The following is a 27,048-nucleotide window of genomic DNA, read 5'->3' on the forward strand; positions in this document are numbered from 1 at the left end:
CCTTTTCCCCATCCAGCAGCTGCAATGGAAATTCTTGCTGTTCTCAAGAATTTCCTCCAAAGATAGTTTAGAAATGAGCAGAGTTGATGGTGTTTCTCTTTGCCATGAATATTTTGGCTTGTCTCAACTCGGACAAGAAGGCTTTGCAGTTCTTTCCTGCCTCAGCGTTCTCACCTCTGTGATCACCCTCTCTCTCTCCCTCCTATGGGATTTTCTTTTTAGAGAAGAAACGAAGACAGTTCATATACATTTGGTTCGTGTCCAGTACACAACTTTAATTAGGGGTCAAGGTATTCAACCTGCACAACGTACAGATTACACATATGGGAAGTTACTCCTGTGTTTGCAGAAGTCCCTCAGGTGCAAGCTGTACCTTGTCATTGTGCATAATGTGGGGGGGAGCATGGAGGAGAGGGGATTCCCTCATCTAGAAAATGGATGGTTTTTCTCTTTTGGCATTGAGCTGTGACTGTAGGTGGGAAGGTAACTTCTGGAGTTGTGTCCTGCTGGCACTATCTGGATTATGCTGTGGTGATCAGAAGCAAGAATTATCAAGGAAACCTTGTTCTCATGCCTACCTTGTGGACAGAAAAAGCATGGGGTGAATCACTCAACTTTCATCGTCTTGATACTGTCTTTGGGCATTGCTGTGTTTTGAGTGGTGCTCTCACAGCATGCCTCAGGTCACCTGCTAACACTGAATGTTTTCACGGGTTACGTTTTAGATTATGGCTCAATTTCCACTGCTGCTTTGGCCTGAGGCTCCTTTTCACACAATTAAAACTTAAATGTGGACGTTCACAACCGGTTTTATGTTGTCTCCTTTCATGCACTTGCCCACATGCAGGGGAAGGTGGGTGTGTAGTGGGGGAAGAAGCTGGTTAGCAGAGCTGTGAAACGGCTGTGAAAAGCCCTTGCTCAAGTGACAGGTCTCCAGTGCACAGTAAGGAACATGGGCCCCCCACGCGCACCAGGTCAAAAGTGCCTGTTGTGGTTCAATGATTTTGATTAAACTGAAATAGTGATTTGGGAGAAAGGGACTAGAGAAACCAGAAACTGAAGCTCGAAGTCAGGTGTTTTCTTCAATGTGAAGCCAGACAATTAGGGGGTTACGTTCGTGTTTTGAAAAACAGTCCAAGCTGCTTTCGGGCCTCTTCAGAAACGCAGAAATGAAGTGTTTTGTTTGGAAAATACGAACAATGAAAGATTTTCTGGAACAATGTTGGTTTGGGGTTTTTTCTATACTATAGGCTGAAATGAAGTTACATTAGTTGGCAGCTCGACTTGCAGTGTGCGTGCAGCAGCTGGGCAGCCGTTGGCTCCTGAGCACCACCTGGGCCAGCTGCGGCACTGAGCACAATCGGCCTTGCTCGGTGCTTTCTGAGAACAAAAAAGTTAAAAGTCCTCTTCTTCACAGAGAAAAATCCCTATGGTTATCAGGAAGTCCTCCAAAACCTTTGGGGTGGGGGGTGGGGGGAGCACGTAGTGGGGATACAGATGCTGACAGTTCATGGAGGTTGCCTCAGAGCACCTCCTTGTCCCCCTCGGTGCTGACCCCAGCCAGCACCTGCAGCACCAAGAGCAGGAGCAGCACCGGAATGGATGGGAGCAGGTGCCTGCACCAAGTGTCACCGCAGCTGCTCTCGTGCTCGATGGTTTGCGTCAAGAAAACCAATACCAAGGAAATCAACATCCCTCTTAAGCCTCATCATTAGGATGGATTTATGTTGTTGGTTTTTTTTAAAACTGTAAAACCTCCCCAAAAATGCAATGGTCATTCAAATCTGGGAGATGGCCGCCCATTTCCCATGTGACTTGCATAAGCATCACTGCTGCTGTGGGCAGGTGGAGGGCACTGCCCTCCATAGAATCATTTACGTTGGGAAAAACCTTTAAGATCTTCAAGTCCAACCGCTAACATAGCATAGGTACAAAACCGCTTGCCTGGCTTCTTAAATAAGCAGCCGCTGCTGTTGAGTGTTGAAATGGGCCGTTCAGCAATGGCTGCCTCTTCTCCTTTCTCAACACGTGTGCAGTTGCCCAGTTGCAACCGGTGAATTTTTTTCTTTTTAAGAGTCAGTTCCTCCGCAGCTCGCCGAGAGGAGGGGAGCGGTGTGACAGCGCTGTGGGGGAAGCTGCTCGCCTGGCTCTCCGCGCTGTGTCATAGCCACAGAAACCAGCCTTCCTGCCACCACAGGGCTGGAGGTGTCTTTTTTTTTTTTTATTTAAAAAAAAAAAAAAAAAAAGGCGAAACAAAAACCACCTGTCGTTCCTGGCCTGCTGCCTTCTTGGTTTTATTTCTCAAACATGAAAATCAGGGAGAAGCAAGCAGCTAAGTGCATTTTTGTCTGCTGGCAGGGCCAGGACTGGATCTCTAACTCTGGCTTCATCCCTCACTGCCACTTCTGCCTGCAGATCTGGCCCCAGGATGTAACGCACCAGTTCATGTTTGCTGTACGGCTGGTTGAGCAGCGCAGAACAGCACAGCTCCAGTTTATTAATGAGGTTTGGTCGCTGGCAACTGGAAATTACCCGGAGCTTGGCAGCTGTGCTGAGCCAGGGTGATTTTTGGCATGGCTGCGTGGGCCCAGCCCCTGTAGGAAAAGTGTGCAGATGATACAAGTTTTGCACATGCGTTTGGTGGCAATTAGTGATCCTTGTAGTTGAGGCAGGAGTAAACAAGCACAGCAGTGGGGTTGTCTGCACTTCTAAGTGATGGCGCTGAGTTGCAGTAGAGCTGCTGGGGAGGTTAGGTGCTGCTGCTCCTGTCCAAAAGAACTTTGGATGTCCGTACTGCCTTCATCCTCACTTCCCAGGCAGCAGGTAAAAGCTGCCCTGTGCATGTTGCCCTCTTTTTGTTGCTAACGAGTGATCGGAGATGATCTCTTTCTCCAGCAGATTTAGCACACTGGAAGCATGGCTACAAGTGCCGTTCCCAGCGAAAACCTCCCCACGTACAAGCTGGTGGTGGTTGGAGACGGTGGCGTGGGGAAGAGCGCTCTCACCATTCAGTTTTTCCAGAAGATTTTTGTGCCAGACTATGACCCAACTATTGAAGACTCCTATCTGAAGCACACAGAAATAGATGGGCAATGGGCAATTCTTGATGGTAAGCAAGCTACTCTCGTTGTTTCTCTTCCTTCTAGCTAAGCATAAGAGCAAATCGACTTCAATGCCTCCCACAGCCTGTTGTGCCCTTGTGTCCATCCTGCTCTCCTGTGAGCTGCCAGGAATTTGAGTGCAAACTGGCCTGTGAGCCGCGGTGCATGGTTTGCAGCTGATCTTCAGCAAAGCTTCTGCTTCCAGTTGCAGTGGTTCCAGTTCTGCACAGAAGTGTTTCTTGAAGTGTTTCTTGCAGGAGGGTGAAAACCTATAGATCATCATAGATAACTGGGGTAGGCTTCTATGAAGCTGAATTATAGCACTGTTGCTAATGATACTTCGTTGTGGTTAGGCTCATCCCCTGGGAAATAACAATGAGTGGGTAACTGGATGAGGGTTATAACCAGAAAGAACATTTAATCAAAACTGTCATCCACTGACAGTGAAAAATTATAACACCTCTTAACTCCCATCATTCAGGCATGATGTTTTCATATCTAGTTACCTGTTTCATTTAAATACAGGTAGGGCACCAGCCTGGGGAGCTGCTATAACCGATACCTTTCACTTCTTTGAAGAAAAACCACTTTTTAAAAAAAAAAAAACACCTACCCACAAACAAAGAAAAAACCCAAAAAACACCCCCTAAACAAAAACAAAACCAAAAAACCCAAACCAGCCAACCCCCCAAAAAACAGAACTAAAAAATCTTGATTCTGCAGGTGAGGACAAAGCCCTGTATTACCTAAAGCTACAGCTTAATAGTTTGTGCTGCAAGGGACAGACTAGCCACAGCTATAAGGGGAATCTCGATGTTAAATGTTTGGCTTTATACAATAATTAGTTAGTATTTAAAAGCAAGCAATTATTTTGTGCCTTAATTACCCAAGTGCATCTATGTGGCCACTAACACAACTGAACTAAATTTAACCTCACTTGTGTTGAGTTCCTACCTCTGCCCTCTTGTCATGAAGGCGCTGAAGATCTTTGGTGTCTCTGTGTATGTGCCATTGGTGTGGGCACAGAAAACCAGCGGATTTGCACGGGTGGTGGAATGTGGAGGCTGGTGGGCATTTGCTGTGATGACCATAAGCTTGGTCTGGAAACCTGAGGTCTTAGTTGCACTTGTAAGGATTTATCAGATACAATTTAGTGAGTACAAATGTCCCCAAGGTCCTTAAAGAACAGCCATTACTCAGTATTTAAAAAAACCCAAAGAGCATAATCTTGCCAACGTTTTTTCATTTAAATATGTTAGTGGTTGATAGCTGATATGAGGGAGTGTTTGTGAAATTGGTCCCCAAATGTTTCTTCTGTTGTCATCTGCATCAGATATACCTGCTCTCATTTAAGCACCACATAATGTACCTGGGCACCTTTTATTTTTTAAAATGCCAGTGCTGTATGAAAGAAAAACCCAGTCTTGCTGTAAGTAAAATCCATTCTTTTTAGTCTAGATTCCAGCCCCCTAAAACGAGCAACCTTTATCTTCGCTAGTGTGCCTTGTGTTCTGATATAACAGTACCAGCTGCTGTGCACATTGGTGTTGGCTGGAACAGCCTGGGTTTATTTGAATTATTTGAAAGTAGAAAAAGCATCTAACACTGAATATTTGGAATTTTTGTTTAGTCAAAAAAACAGAAGACAATTCTGACCTGGGTGTGACTGGGCTATGAGGTTGTTTGCCAACAAGCAGAAACTTAACCTTTTGTTTTAAGGAAAAAACCTTTCTTTTGCCCAGACGGAGTTTAGTGGCTATACTTAGGCTGAACTGAATTTGGCTGTGGCCTTGAATGGCATGTTGGGAATCCCTGACTTTCAGAGTTCATGTGCCTACAGATGCCTTGCAGCCACAGAAGTGAAACTGCAGCTTCTCCTTCTCTTTCCTACCGCCTGAGAATTTGAACCATCAGAATTTTGGAAGAAAGGCAATATTATTGCTTGGAAAAGCATGTGAGCCTTTACCATTTGCCCAGTAGAAACATGGCATAAAGACTGACTAGCACATGTGTTTTCTGCCACAGTTTTCTGTCACAGGCTTTGGATTTAGGCCATTCTCCGAGGTCACCATATACTTGGACAGCTGCTCTTGTGGTTGCACGTGGTGACATGAATCATTTGTGGTATAAAATTAGGGACAAACATGATTGGAAGGGTAAAGATGCATCATGATAAATTACTAGACTTTCCAGTTGTCCTTTATGATCAAATCCTTTACAAGCTGATGTTTCATGCAGGGCTTGGTGGGAAGAAGCTGACCACCCCCAAAATAGGAACTAGTTTTAGAAGATGAGACTACCAAGTGAGGATATAGCATGAAGAGCCTTGTAAGTTTCTAAGTTTGCAGAAATATTTATTAAAAAAAAAAAAAAGCCAAATACATTGGCATCCAACAACTTAATTAAAATTAAAAAAAAAAAAAAAAAAAAGAAAACACAGCCCACCCTCTTCCAGGCTGTTGCCTGAGCAGTTCTGTACAAAGCGTCTCTAGCATTTGGTATCTGCACCAGCATTATGTTGTAAAAAAACCCTTGTGCTAGCCAGCTTGCATAAAACATTTGGCTTCCCTCCATGAAGACCTCCACCCACATTCATTCAATGGCACTAACTGGCAGTGCGATGAAATGTTTAACTTGCATTTTTCTCCTTTGCTGAAATCTCTCACTGAAAGTAGACTTAAATGGAACAGGCTTTTATTTCACGTTTTAGACCTTGGAGCCAAACCTACATTCAAACTCTTCTTTTGCATATTTGCTCTCTGGCTTGGGCATGTCTCTGTGTCTATTTTCTCATCAAAGAATAGTCTATGATAGTTCCCTGCCACCCAGAAGAATGTGGGACCTGTGTCTGGTGTGTTCAAGTCCAACACTACACAAAAATACTTCATTGTTGGCCTAACACCAGCTTTATAAGACTATCGATGCAATGTTTGGAGGACAAGAGTGGAACAGGGCACTTAACCTGAATAAGGGATGCACAGGCGATTTGTGACCAGCCCATGTTTTCAGTTGCTGCCACCCCAATGAGGCTTCATGATCAGCCTCCAATTTTCTCTGCATATGTTATCTTCATTTATTCCCTGCTGTTCATCTTGAAATCAGCATGGTGATGTGCTTGGTTAAATGCATTCACACGCAGGTGCTGTATAGACACATCAGGTCAGAATTAAGTGGGGGGCCAGGGTTAATTGGCTTTGATTAACTGTTGCTCCAATTGAGTTGCTGTCATTAATTTTGTATGCTCCTGGCTGCAAAATGCCAGTCTGGAATTACTAATCTGGGCATGAAGCCAAAAGTGCAATACCTTAATGTGGCAAAAAATTGCCATTGGTTCAAAGTTCCTTATGGCTCATAAACCACACAGAGATTAAAAGGTGGGGAGGAAGAGGAGAGGAAGAGATGGCCACAAGCATGTGGCTTGGGCATGTTGATGAATAGGGCTAAGCTCTTGTCACCTGTCAGTAGGGCTGTGCCAGTTGGTACCAGCAAAGCAAGGAGGTTTGCCTGTGTGTTGGGCGAAAAGGGGCCGTGGTCTTCCTCCTTTTCCCTTTCTTTCCCCTGGTATGATAGACTCTCCCTGCCTAGGAGTTGTCTTCCTACTCCTGAGCTTCAGTTTTCCATTTTATTTCTCCTCTGCCCAAGTTCCCCTCTCAGCCCCTGGGTGCCCTTGTGTTGGGCAAGACCGGCACAGCCCTGGTGTGTGCCCCTGTGGAGTAACAGCAGGCACCGTGCCTTCCCCTGGGCTCCCTCTCTGCCCTTCCCACCCGTGTCTCCCATGCATCCTTAGTGCTGAGGGGTTTTGCAGTTAGTCATCCCAGGACAGGCTGTCTGCTTTTCTCCTCAGGAAGCTTGGGAACAATTCAACCAGGAGGCCAGAGGGAGACCAAAGGTCACTGCAGACTTGCAGGCAGAAGGGTTGGTTTGCAGCTCATTTTTTTACTATTATTATTCTTATTATTTAAAATTTGGGAACTGTCATTGAAAGAATTAAAATTCAAATTAAGTTTTTGCGTTCATTCTTTTATTTGTGTGTACAGTATTTCCCCTCCCTTAATTGCTGGAATTTTGCAATCTTGAAAGAGGTTGTGTGGTTTGTTTTTTTGTCTTGGGTTGTGGGGATTATTATCCTGCCAGGAAAATTTTGATGTTGCAACATGGAAAACACAAGGCTTTGAATACTTGCCCTTTGTTAGAGAAAGAGCTCCTTTAAGGGCTCGCATCTTTATTCTGTTTATTGATGTGACAGCCTTTCTTCTGAAAGCCCCTCTTTTCTTTTTCTTAAAGAAAGGGCAAGAATTCAAGTACTCGGGTTTTCCATGTTATAACATCTGTGTATTTAGTTAGGGCACAGAAGAAGGGCTCATAAAAGCCCCAGTGTTTTCCCATCATGTGTTTTTCCCTGAGGAAAGCTCTCATGCTGGGATTAGCGTGGCTGTATCTGAGAAGGAGCAGAAGCATCAGAATGACCAAGCTGAAGCATCTACCTCGCTTTGCACACAGCGTGGGCACCTCATACCTCTTCAGGGTGACTTGGGGTATGGGAATAGAGAACATGAGCCATGGCCGCTGTTGTCTGCTCAGCCTCTAACATACTAACTCATCAGGTGAAGCCAATGGCTGGGGGGGGGTGCCCTCTCCCACTGCGCTGCCGATGGAAGGAAGACAAAGATGTGGGGATGGCTTTTCTCAGCCTGAGACTTTTTAGTTTGACTTGTCAATTCAAGTTAAGTTTTCCCTTGAGCTCAGCTACCAAGCTGCAGGGCAGCTGGGGATGGACTTTCTCTCTGGCCCCACCTTTTGAGGCAGAGCTGCCGTGCCAAAAGAAAAGCAAGACTTGGAGATAGAAGTACAGTGAGGAATCCAGCTGTGTAACCTGTGGCCCCCTGACAGTGCCACGTTCCCAGTTCTGCTCTTTGCTCCAGGGACTTTTCCTTTACTTCATATTAAGAACTAAAACAAGCAGAAAATGCCTGGAGTCGGATGCCTTTGCACTGCTCCTCTCCCTGGCACTGTGGCCCCAGGTTCCTATCTGCCTGCTGACCCGTCCGGCCCCTTAAAGGCTTGCATGTGTCTTGGGCTTATGTAGCCAAAGGGATTTCACTGGACACTGCTTGCAAAAATCAAGTCGTACACATGGCGCTTGCCTTTGCAAGCGTGAGATCAAGGTAGGCACAAACAACTGCGTCCTGTCCCTGAGCTTCCTGGTGTACAGCCACTCTTCTGGATGCTGGAAAGCACGGAGCCCCGAGAGCCACACTGGGCTGCTCTCAGGACTGGCTGCAGCCATGTGCAGTTGCTGCTTGGAACAGGGTGCTGGTGTCTGATTTGGACAGTGAAACCCAAGGGCTAAAGGATAGAAAATGGGTTTAACCTGCCTGTCTGGCCATCTTTGGCCCCTTCAGTGCCGTGGACAGTGGAGAAACTCAATCTGGAGTTGATCTATACAGCTACTTGTCCAGCAATGTAAAGATAAAGACGTAGGAGGAAATTTTGTGTAGGTACAAAAAGAGAAGAGGAACTCACCTGCACAACCAGATCTGAGATCCCCAAAGGCTGTGTTTGAATCTGAACTGAATCCAGCCTAGGCTCTAGAAAAAGCAATGCTGTGACTTAGCTTTCATAGTATGTCTCTGCCCTTGGCCTAGATTTGCATGCCTGTGTCTCTGCATGAGCACTCAGAGCACTGCTGGTTGCAAAGACATTGCCACATAAAATACCTGGAAGCATCAAGTGCTTCTATTTTGAGCCACAAATTCCTGTGTATTCCTGGGCTCCTGTGTCTGCTCGGAAGAGCACTCTAAGCAGTCACACTCTTGCCTAACCCATCGGGATTCACAGGAAAATGGTGTGGAGAGCTCTAAGGGGTCAGGATTCAATTAGCAAGTAGTTCATTGCAACAGTTGGGGTCACATCCACTGGAGAGCAGAAAAGGCCAGCTCTTCACTCAGCAACCTCCTACCTGTGAAGCAGGAGACCTCCCTGCTGGGCTCTCACAGCGTAATTGCTTTTAGTTTAGTCTCCAGCTGATTGCGTGATAGCTCTGTAAAATGGCTTTGCCCTCTTTGGATGTCTGTTGCTACATCAGGCATAGTCCTTGTCTTCTCTCTCCTTGATCTTTACCCAAATGCTTTCATTAATGCTCCTCCTTGCTGCTTCTTTGGTCAAGTTTGTGGGAACTTCACCAAGTTTGCTGTTGGAAGTCCCTGACCATGTGCTGTGCAGCCTATGAATGTGATTTCAGTTCTTGGAAGAATGAGGTAGGGGAAACCCGCTGTGCTTTGGTCCAGCCTTGTCTCCACATTGGCTTTCATGCGCTGCCAGCGGGGCAACTGCCAGTAAGAGGCAACTGCTGTTTTAAAGTGTACTGAGAAAGAGAGAGCTCACAGTTCTTCTCTGCTCATGATTATTTCCATGTCTTCTGACATCCCATCTGCAGAAATGGGGAATTTTAAAAGAAGGTGAGTGCTGGCTAACATCCTAAACCTCGTCACCCCTTCAGGAAGCCAGTCAAATCACCTTCCCAACGTTTGTTTCTCCTTGCTGCTTTCACATTTCTGTAGGTGAGTCTTCTTGAAGCTTTTATGCCACAAGATTACACCAGCAGCAAAGCTGCTTGCGTCTGGCCCTTTTTCAGTGCTGGTGCTTTCCAGGATGTGGTCCCATCCTGCCTACAAAGGATTGGGGTCACACTCTCCTCTCTGATTGTTTACAATGCACGTAGCACAGCAGTTTTAGGATGTGGGGGTCGTCTTTATGAAGAACATACTTAAAGTTAAAACAAGGACTTTCTCTGGCCATCCACATGATGCTTCACTTTGTATGAATAACTCATGTGAGATTAACCTTAACCTTCACTGCTGAATGTCTTTTACTTGCATTTTCAAAGTGCCATTTTAGATGCTGCCTGGACTTGCTCGCCTTTCTACAAATGCTGCAAATGAATTCCCTTTAAATAGCAGCTGCTGACACAGCAGCTCTGCCTGTGTTTAGTGTGATGCCATGGCCAAGATCCAGGCAAGGTAGGAGTGGCAGGAGCACAGCCCCATGCTGTCCCTTTGGGTATCCCTGCAGCCCCCCCGCCTGCCCAGGGCTTGTCCCCTGGCTTCTCGCAGGCAGGGCAGAGCTTTGGATGGACAGCAGCTGGGGGTGGGTTGCTGGGTGAAAGAGCAGAGCTGAATGCTCCTCATGTGTTTCATGGGAGGTCTGCAAATGTGCCAGAGCAAGGGGAAGTCCCTAAGCAAATTACCATGCAGGATACGGCACATCCATCTCCACCTTCCTGCCCACGGCTTCTGCTCAGGCACCTGCCCTGTCTCAGGGGGAGGGAGGGCAGGAGAGCCCGGCCCCCTGCGAGAAGCTGTTGTCCCCCCGACAAGTTGGGTATGTGTGCTGGAGAGGGGGAGTGTTTATGCGTGCATGTGTGTGTTGGTTGTCAGCGCTGAGCCCTGCCCTGACATCGGTCCAGCTGGTGCAGGAGTCAGATGAGGGCAGCCCAGCCTCTCCTTACAGGTTGGGTGGGTAATTTCCTTTTCCATCCTAGCCACGCGGTCTTGGCCTTATTCCATGGTAGCAGTTCTGCCCAAGGCATAGAAATTCACCAGCACATGCTGTGTCTTTGGGTTGGTTTTCTATTTTATTTTTTTTACAGTCCTCAAGGATAGCCTGGGTGTCTGTTTGCCAAAACCCTCATTTCCTAGATTTAGAGGGGAGAAGCAGGAGGAAAGGCTGTGAAGAGACACCTGTGACTTTACAACAAGTTCCAGCTAGCTGGCAAACAAGCTTAAATTTCTGGATCTCTGTAGGAGCCTAGAAGCTCTTTTCACATTAAGGATTCATGGAAATTGACATTTGAGACCAGCTAAGGCAGGTGAACAAATGAGGCTGAAGGCTTTGAAGGACCTGCCATCACCAAGTAAGGTCTCCCAGGTCCGCCAGTGTAGCTGCCTTTTCTCCAAACATAGAGCGAACGTGTGTGAGCTGGTTCGTGGGGTGCACTGTGACATGCAGCATGTCCACCTGCGGCCACCCGTGCTGATTCAGCACGTAACACCGGCAGCAAAGTGGGCTTTATCCTGGCCCCAGCTGGAAACTGGGACAACCTGGGTACTTCCCCCTACAGGGAACATCTTGCTAGGGCTGTGGGCCTGCTCAGACTAGAAAAACCCGTATCAAGCCCTGCTGCTCTGTCAGCAGTACACTCCTGCCACAGTCTCCATCCACTGGTGCCCTGGGCTTTCCCCATCACCTGTGGGCAGCGGATGCTTATGCTGTGGCTGTACCACAGAGGCGGAAACAGTTTTCTCACCCAGCCCAGTTGCCTGGGATGTGAAAAAGTTCCCAGTCATCATGAAGGTCCCTCATTTGCCTCAAGGGCAAAACGATGCATTAGGACTATTACTTCTGAGCAGCTGATGCACTTTAAGCTCACACTGCATTTGTACTGGCACAGCCTAAACTGATAAAGTCCTTTTGTACTTTCCTCCTGCCAGTCAAAATCCTGGCAGTGTACAAAGCTGGGGCCCACGAATTGGTATTGATGTGTACATCAGTATGTGGTGTTTACCCAGAAGACTGGTGTAGCTTGCTTCAGATGTGGTCAGTGATGTAGCTGATGGGACACCCTGTGTGGAGAACCAGTGAGTTATGGTTACATTTGCGAGTTTAACCTAGTAAGCAGCAGCATCTGGGTTGCTGCCACAACTGTGGTGTTTTAGGGGATTTAAGCATAGGTGTAGGCATTGTCAATGTACAGAAACACAATTGCTATATAGGATATGCAAGTCACTTAAAGCTTTTCTACCTGTTTTAATTAGTTTCTCAATATCACACACTACAGGACTAAATATTTAAGGGGAGCTCCTCAAGGCTTTACCATCTTACTCTGAAAGCATGTAATTTTGTAGAAATAATACCCAGGTACTGAGAAAAGGAAAACACTTGTAGCTATTACTCTGGGTTGTCTCCCAGCTCTGCTTCACCATGCAGTTTGTAATTGTCCCTGATGTTTAAACTGGTGTTTACTTACTCTTCCAGTCTTAGGGTTTTACATGCAAAGAACAGAGAGAGCTGGGAGAGGGAAAAAACGGACAGCTGGGAAATACTTTGAGCCATATCTTGCCAGAGGAGCAGCTCCCCAGGTTCGGTGGTCAGCACTTGGTACTGGAAAAGGAAAGTAAAACCCACGTAGTCGTCTTCCCCTCTATCCGCTTCCAGAACAGGCACACGGTGATGAGTGGGCTCTGGGAGCATTTTTTGTTTTGTAGCAAGAAACCACCTTGTCCATCTTTGTCAAATCTTGCAGCCTTTGAGAGCACCAAGCCCAGTGGAGGCAGAAGGGCCATGTAGGACACACAGTGGTGACAGCAGGTCCTCACAGTAACTGAAAACCTTCCTCTCTTCTGTCCTAGTGCTGGATACTGCGGGCCAAGAGGAGTTCAGCGCAATGCGGGAGCAGTACATGAGGACCGGAGATGGTTTTCTTATAGTCTACTCAGTGACAGACAAGGCTAGCTTCGAGCACGTGGACCGGTTCCACCAGCTGATCCTCAGAGTCAAGGACAGGTGGGTTCCATGGAGCTGGGCACGGCCTGACGCCGCTCCTGCCAGCCACTCTGGAGACCATGCCGTGGGGGCGGTGGCATGTCTCACCCTGCCTTTTGCCTCCTGGGTGTCCTGGAGCAAATCCTTGCATGTGGGTTCGTGGATCTACGTACAAGGAATAAGAAGTATTTTTCCCTTTCTGATAAGCATGTAGTGCTTTCAACGTAGAAAAGTTCAGCAGTGTTACGATGGAGGTGCAAATGGGTCTGGAAGGGAGAAGCTCCTGCCGGAACGGTCTGGCAGAGCGGCGTGAGCCCGCCAGGTCAGGCACCTTTGCAGGTAACCGGTTTGGCTCTGGAGAGCGAGGAAGGATGCTCCGTGCACAGTGCAGGCACTTTGGGAACACCATCACGGAGTCAGCCAGTATTCAGCCCTAATCATTTTGTGTGTCCTGGCAGCATCCTCCTTTTCCTGGCTTCAGTTTGTGCCAAACAAACCTTAGAAGGTCCTTCATGATTTGGGACCCTGAACAAGTGTCTTGAAGGGGGGAAAGCACCTCGTGTTTGAAGGAACTGTGTTTCTTACAAGGGTTGTAACGCAGTTAATGCGCCGTGCTCTGCAGCAGCTATTTTCAGTGAATAAAAAGATCTCTCCATGACTGGGGAGAAAGCAAGAGAGGTCACCTGCTCCCCTCCCTGTGCGTGCGTGGGAGAAGGTAGCGCCGAGAGTTTGATCGTGGCAAGCAAATGGGTCCTGGCAGAGCGAGGGGAAGCTGCCAGTTATCTGCGAGATAACTCCCTCTTCCCATCCCTGTTAGAGAGGCGATGAATCTGTCCTCACTGGGTGGGGTGTGAATTAAGCCCTTATATATCTGCAGCTTTGAAACACTTAGTTTTTCCATTCATAATGACTTTTAATTATGGAAGTCATCAAGAAAAGCCACCAGAGGGTTCGGGCCTCGTTGCTGGCTTCCTTTTGCAGCTCTGAATAACTTCCCCACAGGAAGGGTGGGCTCGTATCATGTGAGGTTCACAGCTGACAGCTCTTCCAGTAAAGCATCCAAAGCGGAGCCCACAAGAGTGAAAAGTAAAGGAAAACCCACCCTTTGATTTCATCTAAATGAAGAAAAAAGTCAGTCACTCAGTCTGCCTCCCACATCAGGACAGACTTTTTCTTCACTGCTAGTTCAGCTTGGGGCAAAGTAAATCTGTTTCTGAAAGCTGAAGAAGGTGGGACAGCGTCTCCTGTAACCTGCCCCAAACCAGCGCCGGTTTTATCTAATTTAACTTTGTGAAAATAAGATGCAGTGTTCATTGTTTTGCTCTGGACTGAAACTTTCCCCGCTCTGCACGCCGTGTGAACGCTGCAGCCGGCGTGTGAGAAGCAGGAAGTGAAACGGGCCGGCCGGGGACTTGTTTTTGTCTCCCTGCTCAAAGCCACCTAAACGCTGCGCATGGGGAGCCTCACGCTTCACCCAGAACCTGAGCTCGTTCAGAAAATCATGGTGGTAGGAGCAATGTGAGTGAAGAAACCGGCCGGCCAGACCCACAGGTAGCTGGGAGCAGAGCATCACTCTGGCGTCCAAGATAACAGTCAGTTTTAGCAATTTAAAATCCAAAGGAATTGCAGGCTGCCACATTAGCATAGCTGTTCAAAGCCTTCCTCCTGTTTCTTGCCATAACCTTCATTACAGTAAAACTTACAACTATAGTAGCTTTGTCCAACTAGCAATCGTACAGCTTACAACAGGGAACAAAGTCCCCATAGAGTTTTATGCCTGGTGTAAACAAGGCAAATGAGATACCGTCCAAATGTAATCCCTTTCTTATCAGTCTGCTGCAAGCCAAAAGGGAATCAAATAATCCAGACAAGCAAGTGGTTTGCTCCAGAATGATCAGAGTCAAGATATATCGATGCTCAGGTATTAAAATTATATCAAAGCCACGTTACCAGAACAAGTAACTGTAAGACTCATTTAAAATGCAGAGTGCAGTACGGTATTTTTCCAGCCAGAGCAGTGGGGCAGCATGCCAGAGAGAAGATGGAGCCCTTATCATCTTGATGAAAAATGACACAGAAATGCTGTCTGAAAATCCAGAGTTACTCAGGGAAGTGTTTTATGCAGAAATGAGTATGGCCAGCTGCTCTTTATCCCAATAAAATTAGCTGTGTTACAGCAGAGCACTGGAATCATTTTAGGAGGGTTTAAAGTTAAATATAAGAAAATAATATTGCAGTAACTGTCAGTTATCAGAAGGGACCTACTCCCTCCTAGCAGTGGGTAAAGACCCTGCAGCATGACTTTGCTCTCTGTGTCATGCAGCTGGAGGAGATGCTCCATATGGGGGCAGGGTGGGCAGCAGCTGCGCTGCCAGGACCTCCCGTGGCATGAGCTGCCTTGGCTCTGGTTAATCACTGGAGCTACGGGGGTTTCTGCCAGGGGAGAGCCTGACCCACTTGCCTCATCAGGAGTGCCTTGCACTGGACGTGCTGCGGATAGATGGGTCTCTTCTCAGGTGGTGACTGAAGGCAGCCATGTGCTTGGTAAAGTTAGAGAAATACTGAGCAGTATAACAGAGGTCGATGGTTTTGGTACAAAAGGATGGTTGTTCATCAGCTTTTCACTCTGGGATTAGAAGCAGAAGATGGTAGGTAATAGCATCTGGAAGCTTACCGAGACTCCTTGGCTCCATCCAGCCTCCTTCCAGCTACCACTGTCAGTCTTTTAGCTTGTCTTGGGGTAACAGCTGATGGCCATCTTTGCTCCCAGTCATTGTCTCCTCCTTTTGATGCCCCTCTAAGCACCAGCTCCCAGAGTCCATCTGTTCTTCCCCCACGGTTGCTCTCGGTGGATGACTAGGACATGAACTGACGCCAGTTACTCTACCACACCTTGTTGCCTTGCAGTGACGAGCAGTTGCCAAGATATGCAGTTACTGAGATGCCTTAACTGTTACAAAAGAGTCCCAGTCTCCTGTTCAAGATCAAATTCTATGTCTCAGTTAATTTCCTGACTAATTCTTTAGTTCTTTCTTCACCTAGTTGGATCTTCAGGCTTAGCTATTGTCAGGCATTGCAAAAATGATAACACTAAGTCCTTGAACTGCCTGCAAGTAAGAATTAATATGTGTATGCATGCAATTTGTCAAGTAAATTTTTACAATATGATGAAGGTATGTGTAGCACAGTCTGGGGGCTGATGTGTGTACATTTGGTCTTTCTGCTTCTTTACATGTACGTGCTACATCCGTAGCTGAGAATGTTAGATGTCAGCATCAGAAAGTGAAACTTATGCTCAGCATTTTTTATTGTAGTCTGCTAATAATTGGGTGGTGGTTTTGATTTTTTCCAGAGAGTCCTTTCCAATGATTTTGGTGGCAAACAAAGTTGATCTAATGCATTTACGGAAAATTACAAGAGAACAGGGAAGAGAAATGGCAACAAAACATAATGTAAGTTTGCGGGATTGTTTAATCGGCTGTTGTGAGTCCCATTACAGGCATTTAGAATTGAATTCTCTGCTCATTTGGAGCTGAATTAAAGCATTTCTTTTACAACTGAACATTTGCAATTACATTTTTGCCAACTACAAAGTAGTAGCTATGCAGTTTCCTTTCAGTAGGGCCACTTCACTGTTGAAACCAGAACCTCTGCTGTGCCCCAAGCTGCAGCAAAGCTGTGGCATCATGAAGCCACCTGCACAAGGTGTCTGCAAGTGGCGAGAAATGTGAAATGTTCACAGTGAGGGAAGAAAGTGCACTATCCTGCAGTGAAAAGGTGGAGTCAGGCATCTGGAAGTATACCTGGGTATCTGTAGGAAGTGAGCTTGTTAAAGATAATGAAGTTACAGGGTGGTTAAGCCTATATGAATCTGGCCCACCATCTTAGCTCTGCATTATTCCAGCCGTAGTTTAGCCTGAGAAATTGGTCTTGGATGGGTGTAGATCACATGCCACTGCACTAATCCCCTCTGAAACCAGCAGTCTGGAATACCCAGAGGGGAGACGACAACTCCTCTAGGAGGAACTGAATGGAAAGGTAAATGGAAAGGCCTAACACCTCTTGGCAACTTGCAGTGCCTAAATGGCAAGCTGCGTGGTGTGTCTGAACAAGCCACAATGGGCATTGGCAGGGCCCGTTCGCTGCCTCCCCTCCCCAAGGAAGCTCTTTCCTGTAGGAGCCAGGACACCGAAACAGCAGCACAACCTGTATGCGCACACTTTGCAAAAGGCCATGTATGAACATACCTGATCAGAGGCAGTTCTATAAATCTGCCAGCGTCCTGGACAAGCAGTCTAGAGGGCCCCATCTGGCTGTCAGACTTTGAAGGAGAAGATCATTTTACACTGAAGGGGAATTGTAGTCATGGAATATTCATGCAGTAGTCCTAACAAAATGTGGCAAGCAAGAATTTTTGGCAAGTGCTCGTCTTTCCACAACCTTCGGCTATTTTCATGTCTGCAAGCACAACTATGGGGGAGAGAACATCTGATGACATGAAGCCTATGATTGTTCTTCCCCAAACCCGGAGCTCTGATAGCAGCTGGTTTGCCTGGTGCTTATTTTGGACCTTTTTTAAGTGCTCGTCGGTTTTGCTGTGAACGTGAAAGTGTTGATAGCAGTGTCACAACAACACTTTGTTTACCTGTATTTCCCTGGTCTCTTAGGCATCTGATTTCTCCAGCTTTTGGGGCTTTTCATTTTGAAACTGGTTTGCTACCAACATGTAGGCTCTTACTAATCTCTTTTGCATTGCACTTCTCCAGATTCCCTACATAGAGACTAGTGCCAAGGACCCACCATTGAATGTTGACAAGGCTTTCCATGATCTCGTGAGGGTAATAAGGTAAGCTGCAAACTCATCACTTGCTCACTGCCCGTGGATGGGATGTGCAGGAGTCCTGGCCTGGAGAGCCAGGAGCCAGCTTTTTGGGAGCAAGGGCCAAGTGGTTTGGTTGCGGGTTTCTGGGGTTTATTAAATTTTCTTGTCCTGTATCTGCACAAAGACACGACTAGCACTTAGTTACCCTTGCAGGACATCAGCGCTAGGCAGGTTGAGTACTAACTGTGGCCACAATGGATATATTATTCAATGAACAGTGCAAAGCCTACTGTAATGATTGGCTTTAACAGGCGGGCAGTAAGCTCTGGACCAGTAATTTGGGTTTTCGTAGCTTTCTACTCTCAGGGTCTCGCGTTGCTAAAGGTTAAAAAGGACTGGCAAAAAATTCTACAAAATTCTAATGTTGTAGGTGACTGCTAACATTTTCTGCTCACCAAATGGAAAAAATTAAGCCGCTTTGTATGAAAAACGGCATGACCTAATGGCTAAGCCACAGGTTTCCTCCTCAAGACTGCAGAGGTTTGTTCCTAGTTTTGGCACGAGTCGCCTTTGCTCGCTTTGGCAAACGCCTGCTCTCCGGGCGAACCCCTGCTCCAGCTGCCAGCAGGGAGGGACTGCCTTCCAAAATCCCGGCTGCCCTGCAGGAAAAGAGCTGCACGCACATCTCGGCGTCTTTGCTGATAACCTCAGATCTCTCTAAGATTTGTTTTTCTGGCACCACTTGTCTGCCAGATTTTTCTGGGCCCTTATTTTTCGTGTTTTGGGAGGGTGCTGAGCTGAAATCATGCTCCTCCCCACCGTGCAGTCAGTGTGCCTCGCTCGGCAATTAAACCATGAGGCATTTATTCACAGCGTATCTGTACTTGCGAATCTTAGCGCAGCCTTGACTCAGTCTCCATCAAAAGCAGATGGTACTGCCCACTCTTCCCACATGTCTCAAAAGCAGGGGGCAGAAAGTCTTTGGAGAACTACAGAGCTGAGTTGGAAATGTCCCAGGCTATTTCCCAACTGTTCTGTAACTCAGCATTAGCTAGCTAGATAGTGCTGCTGTGTTACAGTGAGCCCTTACCCCCATCTATTCTGCTGGGGGTGGGGGGGGAAAGAAACATAGCCAAAATAAGATGGTGAGGCAGTGTTTGCTTTCTCTACTTAATGCAAGTAAAGACAGGCTGGAAGGAGCATTGTAAGGAGGCATCACTGAATTCAAGCCCTGAAAATGCACTCCATAACCTCAAAAATAGGTGATGCACCTCAGTTCCCTGAGTAGTCATTGCAAAAGTCATTGCCAGCCAGGTGAAACCCTCCGTAGCACTGAGGGTACCAGAGGTGTTTGCAAGAGCTGGAACTTGGGTTACATCAAAGAGCAGAGAGATGCTGTGTGATCTAGCCGGTCATTTGCTGCAAAGCAGCTTAGCGTGGCCTTTGGACATAGCAAACTGTCCACAGCCGTAGGATGGCATCACCCACCGAGTACTGCTTTTCTTTTTTTAAGTGAGCTTTTCCAAATAACATGTACATTTACAGCTCCCTAATAGCTGTGTCATTCCTGGAGGGCTTTACAAACGCAGAGGCTCTCAGCCCGTGAGAGTTTGCAAGCTGAGGATGCTTGTTCAGGGTTGGCAGTGTTTGTGCTCCTTGCACTTGGCCGATTCCCAGTTTATTTAGCTTCATGTAAGAAACTTGTCTGGAAGTAATCCAGAAAGGAGTGGGGTGATTGAGTCTGCCTCACAGATCTTTTAAATTTCCTGATACCCCTTTTATGCTGCAGCGGTACATACACAAGGACTGTCACAGCAGAGATCTTGAGCAGGCGTGGGACGTGGTTTTCTGGATCTCTAAAACAGTTCCAGAACACTGTGAACAGCTTGCAGCCACTTAGTGGTTATCCAAATTAACTTTAAAGTATTCTTTTACTTCAGCTTTCTAGTTTTGAGCTTTAAAGTTCTATGTTTTTCATTCTTCCAGCTTTCATACTTGCTGAAAAAAGCCCTTTATTAGTCAAAGCTGAGTTTTTCAGGTGGTTGCAAGCATTTGGGAGCTGAGGCTGTAGGAAAAACATCAGCTAAAGCCATAGTGATTTGCCTCCCAGCTATGTCTCATCTTGGTCTGGATAACCTGGTCTAAACACTTAGTTTAGTGCCCAGCATATTGCATAGCAAAGAGGCTGGTTTTGAACTGTTCAAACTCTCAGGTTGGTTATTTAGACACTGTTTGAATCTATGGAAGCTGCTGGTGCTTGTATGGTTTATTTTGCAATGAAATCTAAGTCTACGGGCTGCCTGTTGGGTGCTTGAACTGCAAAGCTGCATTCTGTTCAATTTGCGCTGTGGGGCTAGCTGAGTGGCTGCTGCAAACAGGTACAGTTGCAAACAGGCATTTGGGCAACGCCTCGTCTTATGAAAAGGGAGAAGCCCTCAACAGAACATCACAGAGGTGGCTCACAATCCTGACCGATGGGCGCCGCCACGGCGCGGTGCAGGGGTGCTCGCAGCCGCGTGTTTCTGGTGGCTGTGACTTCAGACAGCCAGGGATATCTTTCTGGGGTTGGCTCGCTCCCTGTGCTCTGGTGCTCTTCACCACTTCCAAGGGAGGCCCAGAGACCCAGCAGCAGCAGACTCTGTTTTTTCATTATGGCTTTTTAGCCCCCCTCCGCAACCAAGTCCACAGCAGTGCAGCAGGCTAAGGGCAATGCTGAGTGAAAGCAGACCTTTCCAGGAGGGTTTATTTCTCTCTGCACTCTGTCTCTCTTTCATTCTCTTTCCTAATGAGCATTAGCAGCAGTGTGATGGATGATGTTGCATTGCTTAGAGCATCCCTGTTTCCCAGCACAGCCCCCTGGCAGGGAAGGAGGCAGCGGTTCACCCAGGGCAACTGGAGGCATAGTGCCCTGCCAGGACGTACATCCCTGCTGTTAGTCTTAATGTTTGCTTATGGCTTGCTTTCTTCCTTAAAAATGCAGGTGTGTGTCTTGTTAGCTGTGTGGCCTGAAAAGCCACGTGGTGGTGGAAGGGTATGCGGAGATACATATGCAAATACACATGTGCATGCCACGATGCCGTACTGCTGGTGCCCAGGGCTCTGGATGCTGAGGTCCGACCTGACCTTGTTTTCCTCTCCGTCTCCCAAAACAGGCAGCAGATCCCAGAGAAAAGCCAGAAGAAGAAGAAGAAGACCAAATGGCGAGGGGACAGAGCCACAGGCTCCCACAAACTCCAGTGCGTGATTTTGTGATGGGACTGCCTGGGAGTGTCTTGGATGCCTCCCTCCTCCCCACTTGACCCACCGCCAACCCAGGCGAGGAGCAGCAGCGCGAAACCCGCACGGCGATGCCTGCACGGCCCCACTGCCCCCCCAAGCTCCCCATGGCATCTCGGGCTTGGAGGAGGCGGCTCGACGGGGTCCGGACCCCCCTGGAGGGTGGCTTCGTGTCAGGGCCAGCGTGGGAGCCGTGCGAATGGGAGGCGGAAGGGATCAGCAGGACCTCAACTTTCAAACATCCCCAGCACCTTCCAGGGGCCTCCATGATGTTTATTTAAAAAAAAAAAAAAAAGGAAAAAAAAAAAAAGGGAAGAAGAAAAAAAAAGTGTTGGTTTTATCTGCAAACATATTTCTCCTTGTGACTCGTTTCTGAACAGCCATGAATAGCCCCGCTGTTGGTACAGCCGTCTGTGTATGTGTGGGGGAAGGGAAGGGAAAGGACTTTTCTTTTCTTTCTCCTTTTTTTTTTTTTTTTTTTTTTTTTTTTTTTGTCCTCCTCTCTCTTCTCCTTTTTCGTTGTTTGCTCAGCGAGTGTTGGGTTGCAAAGAAACACGGCTGGGGTTAGATGTTTTGCACTGAACTCTCTCTTAGGCGGCAGTGCCAAAACACGACTTCATATGAAAGTGCATAGATTTGGAGGAAGAAAATTAATTCCAGCTGCTCTGGGTGCTCCAGACATTGTGTCAGACTCTGGAGGGCAGCCAGCTCACAGACCATAAACTCCAGCTTAGGAAAGGAGGTTTGGGCTTGGATTATTTTTTTTTTCGTACCCTTTGTCAAGAGGTTTTGTTTCTGGTTTGTAATTTGGGGCATGTCAAAGTTAAGACATTTTGTTAACCTGGAAGTATTTAAATTAAAGTAATTTACAAATGGAAGGGGTATGTCATCTTTAAGTGCGGGAGAGGGGGAGAAAGGAAGTAAAACCTGAACTGAATTTGTTATCTGGGTGTTGAATTTCTCCCTCATAAATGCATGTAAAGTGGTGCGATCTAAATCCCTCTTTATTATTCCTTAACCTTTCCCTTCAAAGCCACTCTTGGATAGATGAATTGTTTTGCTTTTCCCAGGCTCATCTTGCACACGCAAAAAAAATCTGTTCATGGGCTTTGACTCAATGTTTCTTCTTCTTCTCCTCCCTCCTTCGCCGAGAGTTGGTGACTTGAAAGGAAGAGGTGTTTTGAAAATGATTCAAGTGGGATGTGTCTGTTCATAAGCTTACTGTATCTAAAATGTCTCCCTGAAAACAGCAAAAGCTAAGTATCTTGATCGTTATGAAAAGAGAAGGCAAAAAACCTGCAGCCATTGAAGCTGCCATCTGTGGCACCACAGATATGGTTGTGCACATCCTGGAGGGGCCACATTTTCTTTCACACTTTTCCTGGCACTCGGAACTGCAGTGGCAAATTTTTCGTTAAATTAATGGATTGTCACCTGCTGGACTGAAGCCATCGGCTCCATTCGCAGGGTCACCAAACCCCTTTAAAAGTAACGATTTGCTTTTCCTCAGCTTGAATCCTACTCAGATATGCTTTATGGGCATGACTTATAATATTGGCAGAGATGCCCGAGATTTATGTGTCTGAGTGCAGAATATCCTGGTATTGGATACTGAAGATCCATTCAGGATGGTGGATCATCACAGATTTAGTTGTTTATGTTTGTCTTTGCAACCTATTTGCCACTGGATTTCATTTCTTGACTCTTTGCCAGGCCACCTTTTAAAATGGGAGTTGGCTGCTGTTTCAGGTGAGTGAGGCTAATGAAAACATTTTCCTAATTTGTCCAGTCTTTGTTATAGCCAAAAGATGGCAAATGCCTGTGGCTGGCCCAGCAGGCCGTTTATTGTAATGCTGGCTCCAGTGCCTCCCTCCCCTTCTGTGCGATGACAGATGCTGGTGATGGATTAAGGAGGGGGATATTGGAAAGAAGTATCTTTCATGGACTCTTGGGTTGGATGCGGGCCATACGCTTCAGCACAGTTGCAACACCCCGTGTCAACAGGGGTCTGGCTCCAGAACATCGCAGCATTTCTCCCACTATGTCGTTTCCTTGTTGGCTGAACTGTGGTGACCGACGCCATCCGGTCAAATCCTGGCTTCTGAGACTTGCCACTATCTTCTGGGGGTGAAGAGCTCCCTGTAAGCATCTCGTTTGTTCTGGCTTGAAAGCCTCGAGTAAATCAGAAGGTGCCTGGTATTTGCCACCAGCCCCGTTTGCTGTAATCCCCGTCACCACTTTCCTGCTAGAATCTCCATCTAGCCTGACTGCTGGCTTAGGGTTTTTTAATTATACACAGCTAATGCTGTGGGATCCCACACACAAGAAGATGACGGCATTTTCAGGGAGCCCTGTTAATACCCCCTAGAGCCCTTCCACTTAAAAATAACCTGATTTCTGCTGAAACCCCTCATCCTTATTATTTTTATCTAAACCCTTGGGAATACTTGCCTGAAAACAGCATGCGTGTATCTTGAGTCACATCTGCGGAGTACTCAGCTCTGCGTGTGAGAAATTATCTGCCTTTTCTGAAGCGGCTTAATTGTTTCTTCAGCTTCTTCAGCAACTAGCAGCTATTGCAGAATAATGGGGAGAAGGGGAAAGGAGCAGATTAGCAACGGAATATGGATAGTGGCAAATGGGGAAGGCATGCCCGTTCTCTCCTATGTTCATCAACTTGTTTATAGCAAGGAGTGTTTTCCAACAGGGATCGCATCTCTAACGAGTCTGGAACGCTCAAAAGAGTGAGGTATACAAAGCCTGCTGCCATCTAACTCACCTTTTCATATTCAGGGCTGTTAGGAAACCAAGAGCCCCTTCCCTGCTGTACACAGCACCTGGTGACACAGGCTGTAAGACGCTGGTTGGCACTTCAGCTCCAGAAAGCACCAGCCCTGCTGGTGGATGGCGTACTTTTTTCTATGGAGCATCCAGTGGGTTAGGGATGTTTTTGCTGTGGTCAGAGACAGTCTGGAGAAGGATCCTGTAAGGGTGTGCTTGGGGTTCATTTTCCAAAGAACTGATGGTCCAAGTGACCTAACATCTTCAGCCCCTGGATAAAAATCTGCATTTGCTTATCTCGGAGCAATCTGGTTCTTCTTCAACTAAATAAGAGTTCAGAAGGTAGAACTGTCTGTAGCCTTACCTTACTTTCAAACAAAATGTAAAGAGGAGTAAAACCTTGCAGATTTACTTGTATTTGGTAACCAGATGGCCTCCTCTATTCATTTTATAAAATAACATTTGTAAAACAACAAAAAAAATTCTTAAGCCACATAAGTTTCTGCTTTGTAAAGGTATAACCACCTCCCCAGTTTGGGATCTCATCTCAGCTGTACCACTGCCTTCAGGTAAACTGTGTTGCTGTTTCCTCCCTCAGGTGCTTCTGCCTGTAAAGCAGACACTGGCTTGTTTCCTTACTGGCTTTTGAGATGTATGGTATCTGTTGTACAAACAAAATCATCCATCTGTCCATCTACCTTTGTTTCTCATTTAAGGGGGGGGTGGGGTGGGCCGCGCAGGGGAGAAAGAGAAGGAAAAGCGCCTGGCTGAAATAAATAAATTTTCGTCTGGCATGAGCAGAGGCTCTGCCTGCCAACTCTAGGCAGAGCAAAAGCCTGATAACACCAGAAGTAAACACCCCCCCCCACCTGTGCAGGCACGCAGATGGGGTTACCTACGGACCTGCTTGCTTGGCTGTGTCAGCCAAGGCCAGCACTGCCACTGGCAAAGTGCTCAGGGACAGTCTGGGTACGTCTGAGCAAACCTGCTGGGATGGGGGTGCTCAGGAAAACACTCGAGATGGTGAACAAGACAAGCAAGGGCTTATCGAGGCCTGAAATTGCTTGGTTTGAATCAGATGTTACGTTGCTCTGTTCCTTAACCTGCCATAATTAATTCTGGCTGGCTCTTTAAACCTACAGCTGTACTAGAATTTGTAAACTGGGATAGGCTGAGGGTTTTAGACATACGCAATGTGTCTTGTCTCAAGAGGAAATGAGCATTATTAGGCATGGAGAGGGCGGCATTGTAATACTGGCTCCAACTTTTCCTTTTTTTTTTTTCTTTTTTTTTTTTTTCTGCTTGTTACCATCCTAAGGCCAAAACAGACTGCCCAGGGCCTTGTTCAGCTCCACTGATTTCAAGTGATGATCACTAAATGTTGCTGAAGTGCTTGGGAAGGAGGCGATCCCCTCAGAGCTCTGCTAAGAGTAGAATATAATGAAGAATACAAAATATGAGTGTTTTTAAGAGGCACAGATTGTGGACTACTCCAGATGTCAGGGTTCAAATACGTATTTACTAATGAAAGAGAGCTCGAGAGAATTTTGGCATTAGAGAAATAGGCAAGCCCCTGTGACAAATGCCTGCCATCAACCTGTGTACCTGGCATGTGACAGAAAAATTCTGTGTCTGGAAATTCAAGTTCTGTGAGTTGAGGTTCAGTGGCCATTCTGTTCTGCTGCAGGTTGGGCAGAAAGGAGGACCTTCAGTGCACGTATGAAGTGCTGTATCACAGCTGCACATCTCCTAGTAAAAAAGAGATGAAGGATGCTGCAACACAGGCAGTGTTGGCAGTTCTTGGCCACTGTTCCCTGTGCTGGGAGGTCTGCTGCGGTCGCATAGGCTCAATTCTGTGTCTTCCATGTATGTATTTAATGCCACCTGAGATGCCTTGGGGTATCCAAGGCATTTGCCTGGGGGGTTCAGATGTAATACAAGACCTATGGGAGATCTGCGCCCTTCTGGAGCAACAGCTAGCATCCAGGTAAGATGCACATGAGCATCTGAAATGGCTCCAGATGCACATTTCAGGTAGCTAGTTGGTGGTCTGAGAACCCTTTCCTACTTCCTAGCAGTGGTCTGAGAAAATTCTGTGGATATTTCAAGTATCTCTGGGTATTCTAGCTCTTCTCCAAGGAGATTTCACCTCTTTTTTAGGGTCTCACTGATGCATCCAAACAAAGTCTGAAGCAGAAGTCACCAGTTTTGTGAAATGTATTAATTGCATCTTGCAGACTAAGCAATCTCATGAGTATCACTTGCACAACTGGGCTGTAAATAATTCAACATTTGGCTATTGGGGATTCCATTGATATTATGCAGGCTTTTTCCTTCTTTTTCTCTTGCATGTGAGGGGAATAAATATTTCATAGATGATCTCATGGACAGTTTCTGGGATGACATGGGACTTGGACTTGCTTGCAGCAGAACAGAGCAGGGAGGTGACTCTGCACGTGCTTGATCCCGTGATGGGGAGAGACAAGGAGCAGCAGCACGGAGGTATGTTCTGATTTGGGTTTTTTTCCCCACTGCTGTGGCAAATCACTGCTGCTTCCCTCCAGCTGCCACACGTCACACGTAAGTGGCCAACAGGTCAAGCAGGCCGAGGCTTCCCGAGGCAGAAGAAGCACGCAGGCACTGCCAGAGGGGGCTGGTGGAGGAAGACTCATGCTCAGCACGAGCCCTGCCAGGCTGGTGAGCGCAGGGGTCAGTGCTAACGACTGTGATGGGGATGTCCAGCAGTGCTGAGTGCAGAGTAGAGACAGGCAAAATCCCCTAATCCTGGCAGTTTTGGAACAGCTTTTTGATTTCTTTTGAATTGAGGGCTTCCTTTGCCAATTCCTGGGGAGGGGCAGCAATATTGTGCCAAGCCCAACAGAGCAGCCTGACTTGCTACAAGTGTTACTGCTTCCCTCCTTTCCATCCTTCCTCCCAGGTCTCCCTCCTGCAGACCAGGGCAAGTACAGCACAGTCTGAGAGCTCAGACTGGGCATGTGGTCATGTCCAGGAGCCAAAGAGAAGGGGCTCTGACAAAATCCTGGATTTGCTCAGTAAGAGAGCAGGAGCAAGGAGAGGAGGAAGGAGCTTTGTGAATTGGGAGACTGTTCTGCAAAGCCAAATCCTCTGCAAGTCTGGGTAAAACACGTTGTATGGTCCATGATTAGGACAATCTCTGTTGAGAAGTCAGCCCAGCTGAACAAGTCACACGCTGGTCCGCTCAGAGGTGGTTATCATGTGGCGTCTGTGACAGCAGCTCCTCTTGACTGCAGTAGTCAAGCCTAACCAGCCAGAGACCCAGTCGGATATTTGGCATGCCTCTTTGCATCTCAATAGCCCACGTCCCCTAAAAGCAGGAGCCCTGGCGCTGGGAACCCACTGAAAGGCCTGGGCACATGCTTATGGGGCAGGGGTTTCTTTTCTGCAAGCTCTATAATAAGAGCCGTGTTTCAAACAACAGTCCCCAGGATGCGAGCAGACAAAAAGCAGGAAATTCGAAGTGAAGGCTGATGCGCCGGGCTCTGCTCG

General features: G+C 47.1%; 1 protein-coding gene across 12 annotated transcripts in view; it reads left to right on the forward strand.

Moving 5' to 3' along the window:
- The window catches only part of MRAS (muscle RAS oncogene homolog), a 41,427-nt gene extending 19,810 nt beyond the window's left edge, over positions 1-21,617 (forward strand). For 8 of the 12 annotated variants that reach the window (XM_055811967.1, XM_055811965.1, XM_027796474.2 and 5 more), the window contains 5 exons: positions 2,896-3,109; positions 12,509-12,662; positions 15,994-16,093; positions 17,408-17,487; positions 20,616-21,617. In XM_055811967.1, the coding sequence (XP_055667942.1) occupies positions 2,917-3,109; positions 12,509-12,662; positions 15,994-16,093; positions 17,408-17,487; positions 20,616-20,715 (627 nt within the window). In that variant the 5' untranslated portion in view covers positions 2,896-2,916 and the 3' untranslated portion in view covers positions 20,716-21,617. The remainder of the gene's footprint in view (positions 1-2,895; positions 3,110-12,508; positions 12,663-15,993; positions 16,094-17,407; positions 17,488-20,615) is intronic. The other 4 variants (XM_055811968.1, XM_055811969.1, XM_027796470.2 and 1 more) reach the window with 1 other exon arrangement.
- The last annotated feature ends 5,431 nt before the right edge of the window (positions 21,618-27,048 follow it).

Source organism: Falco peregrinus, chromosome 8 (genome assembly GCF_023634155.1).
Source record: "Falco peregrinus isolate bFalPer1 chromosome 8, bFalPer1.pri, whole genome shotgun sequence".
NCBI lineage: Eukaryota > Metazoa > Chordata > Aves > Falconiformes > Falconidae > Falco > Falco peregrinus.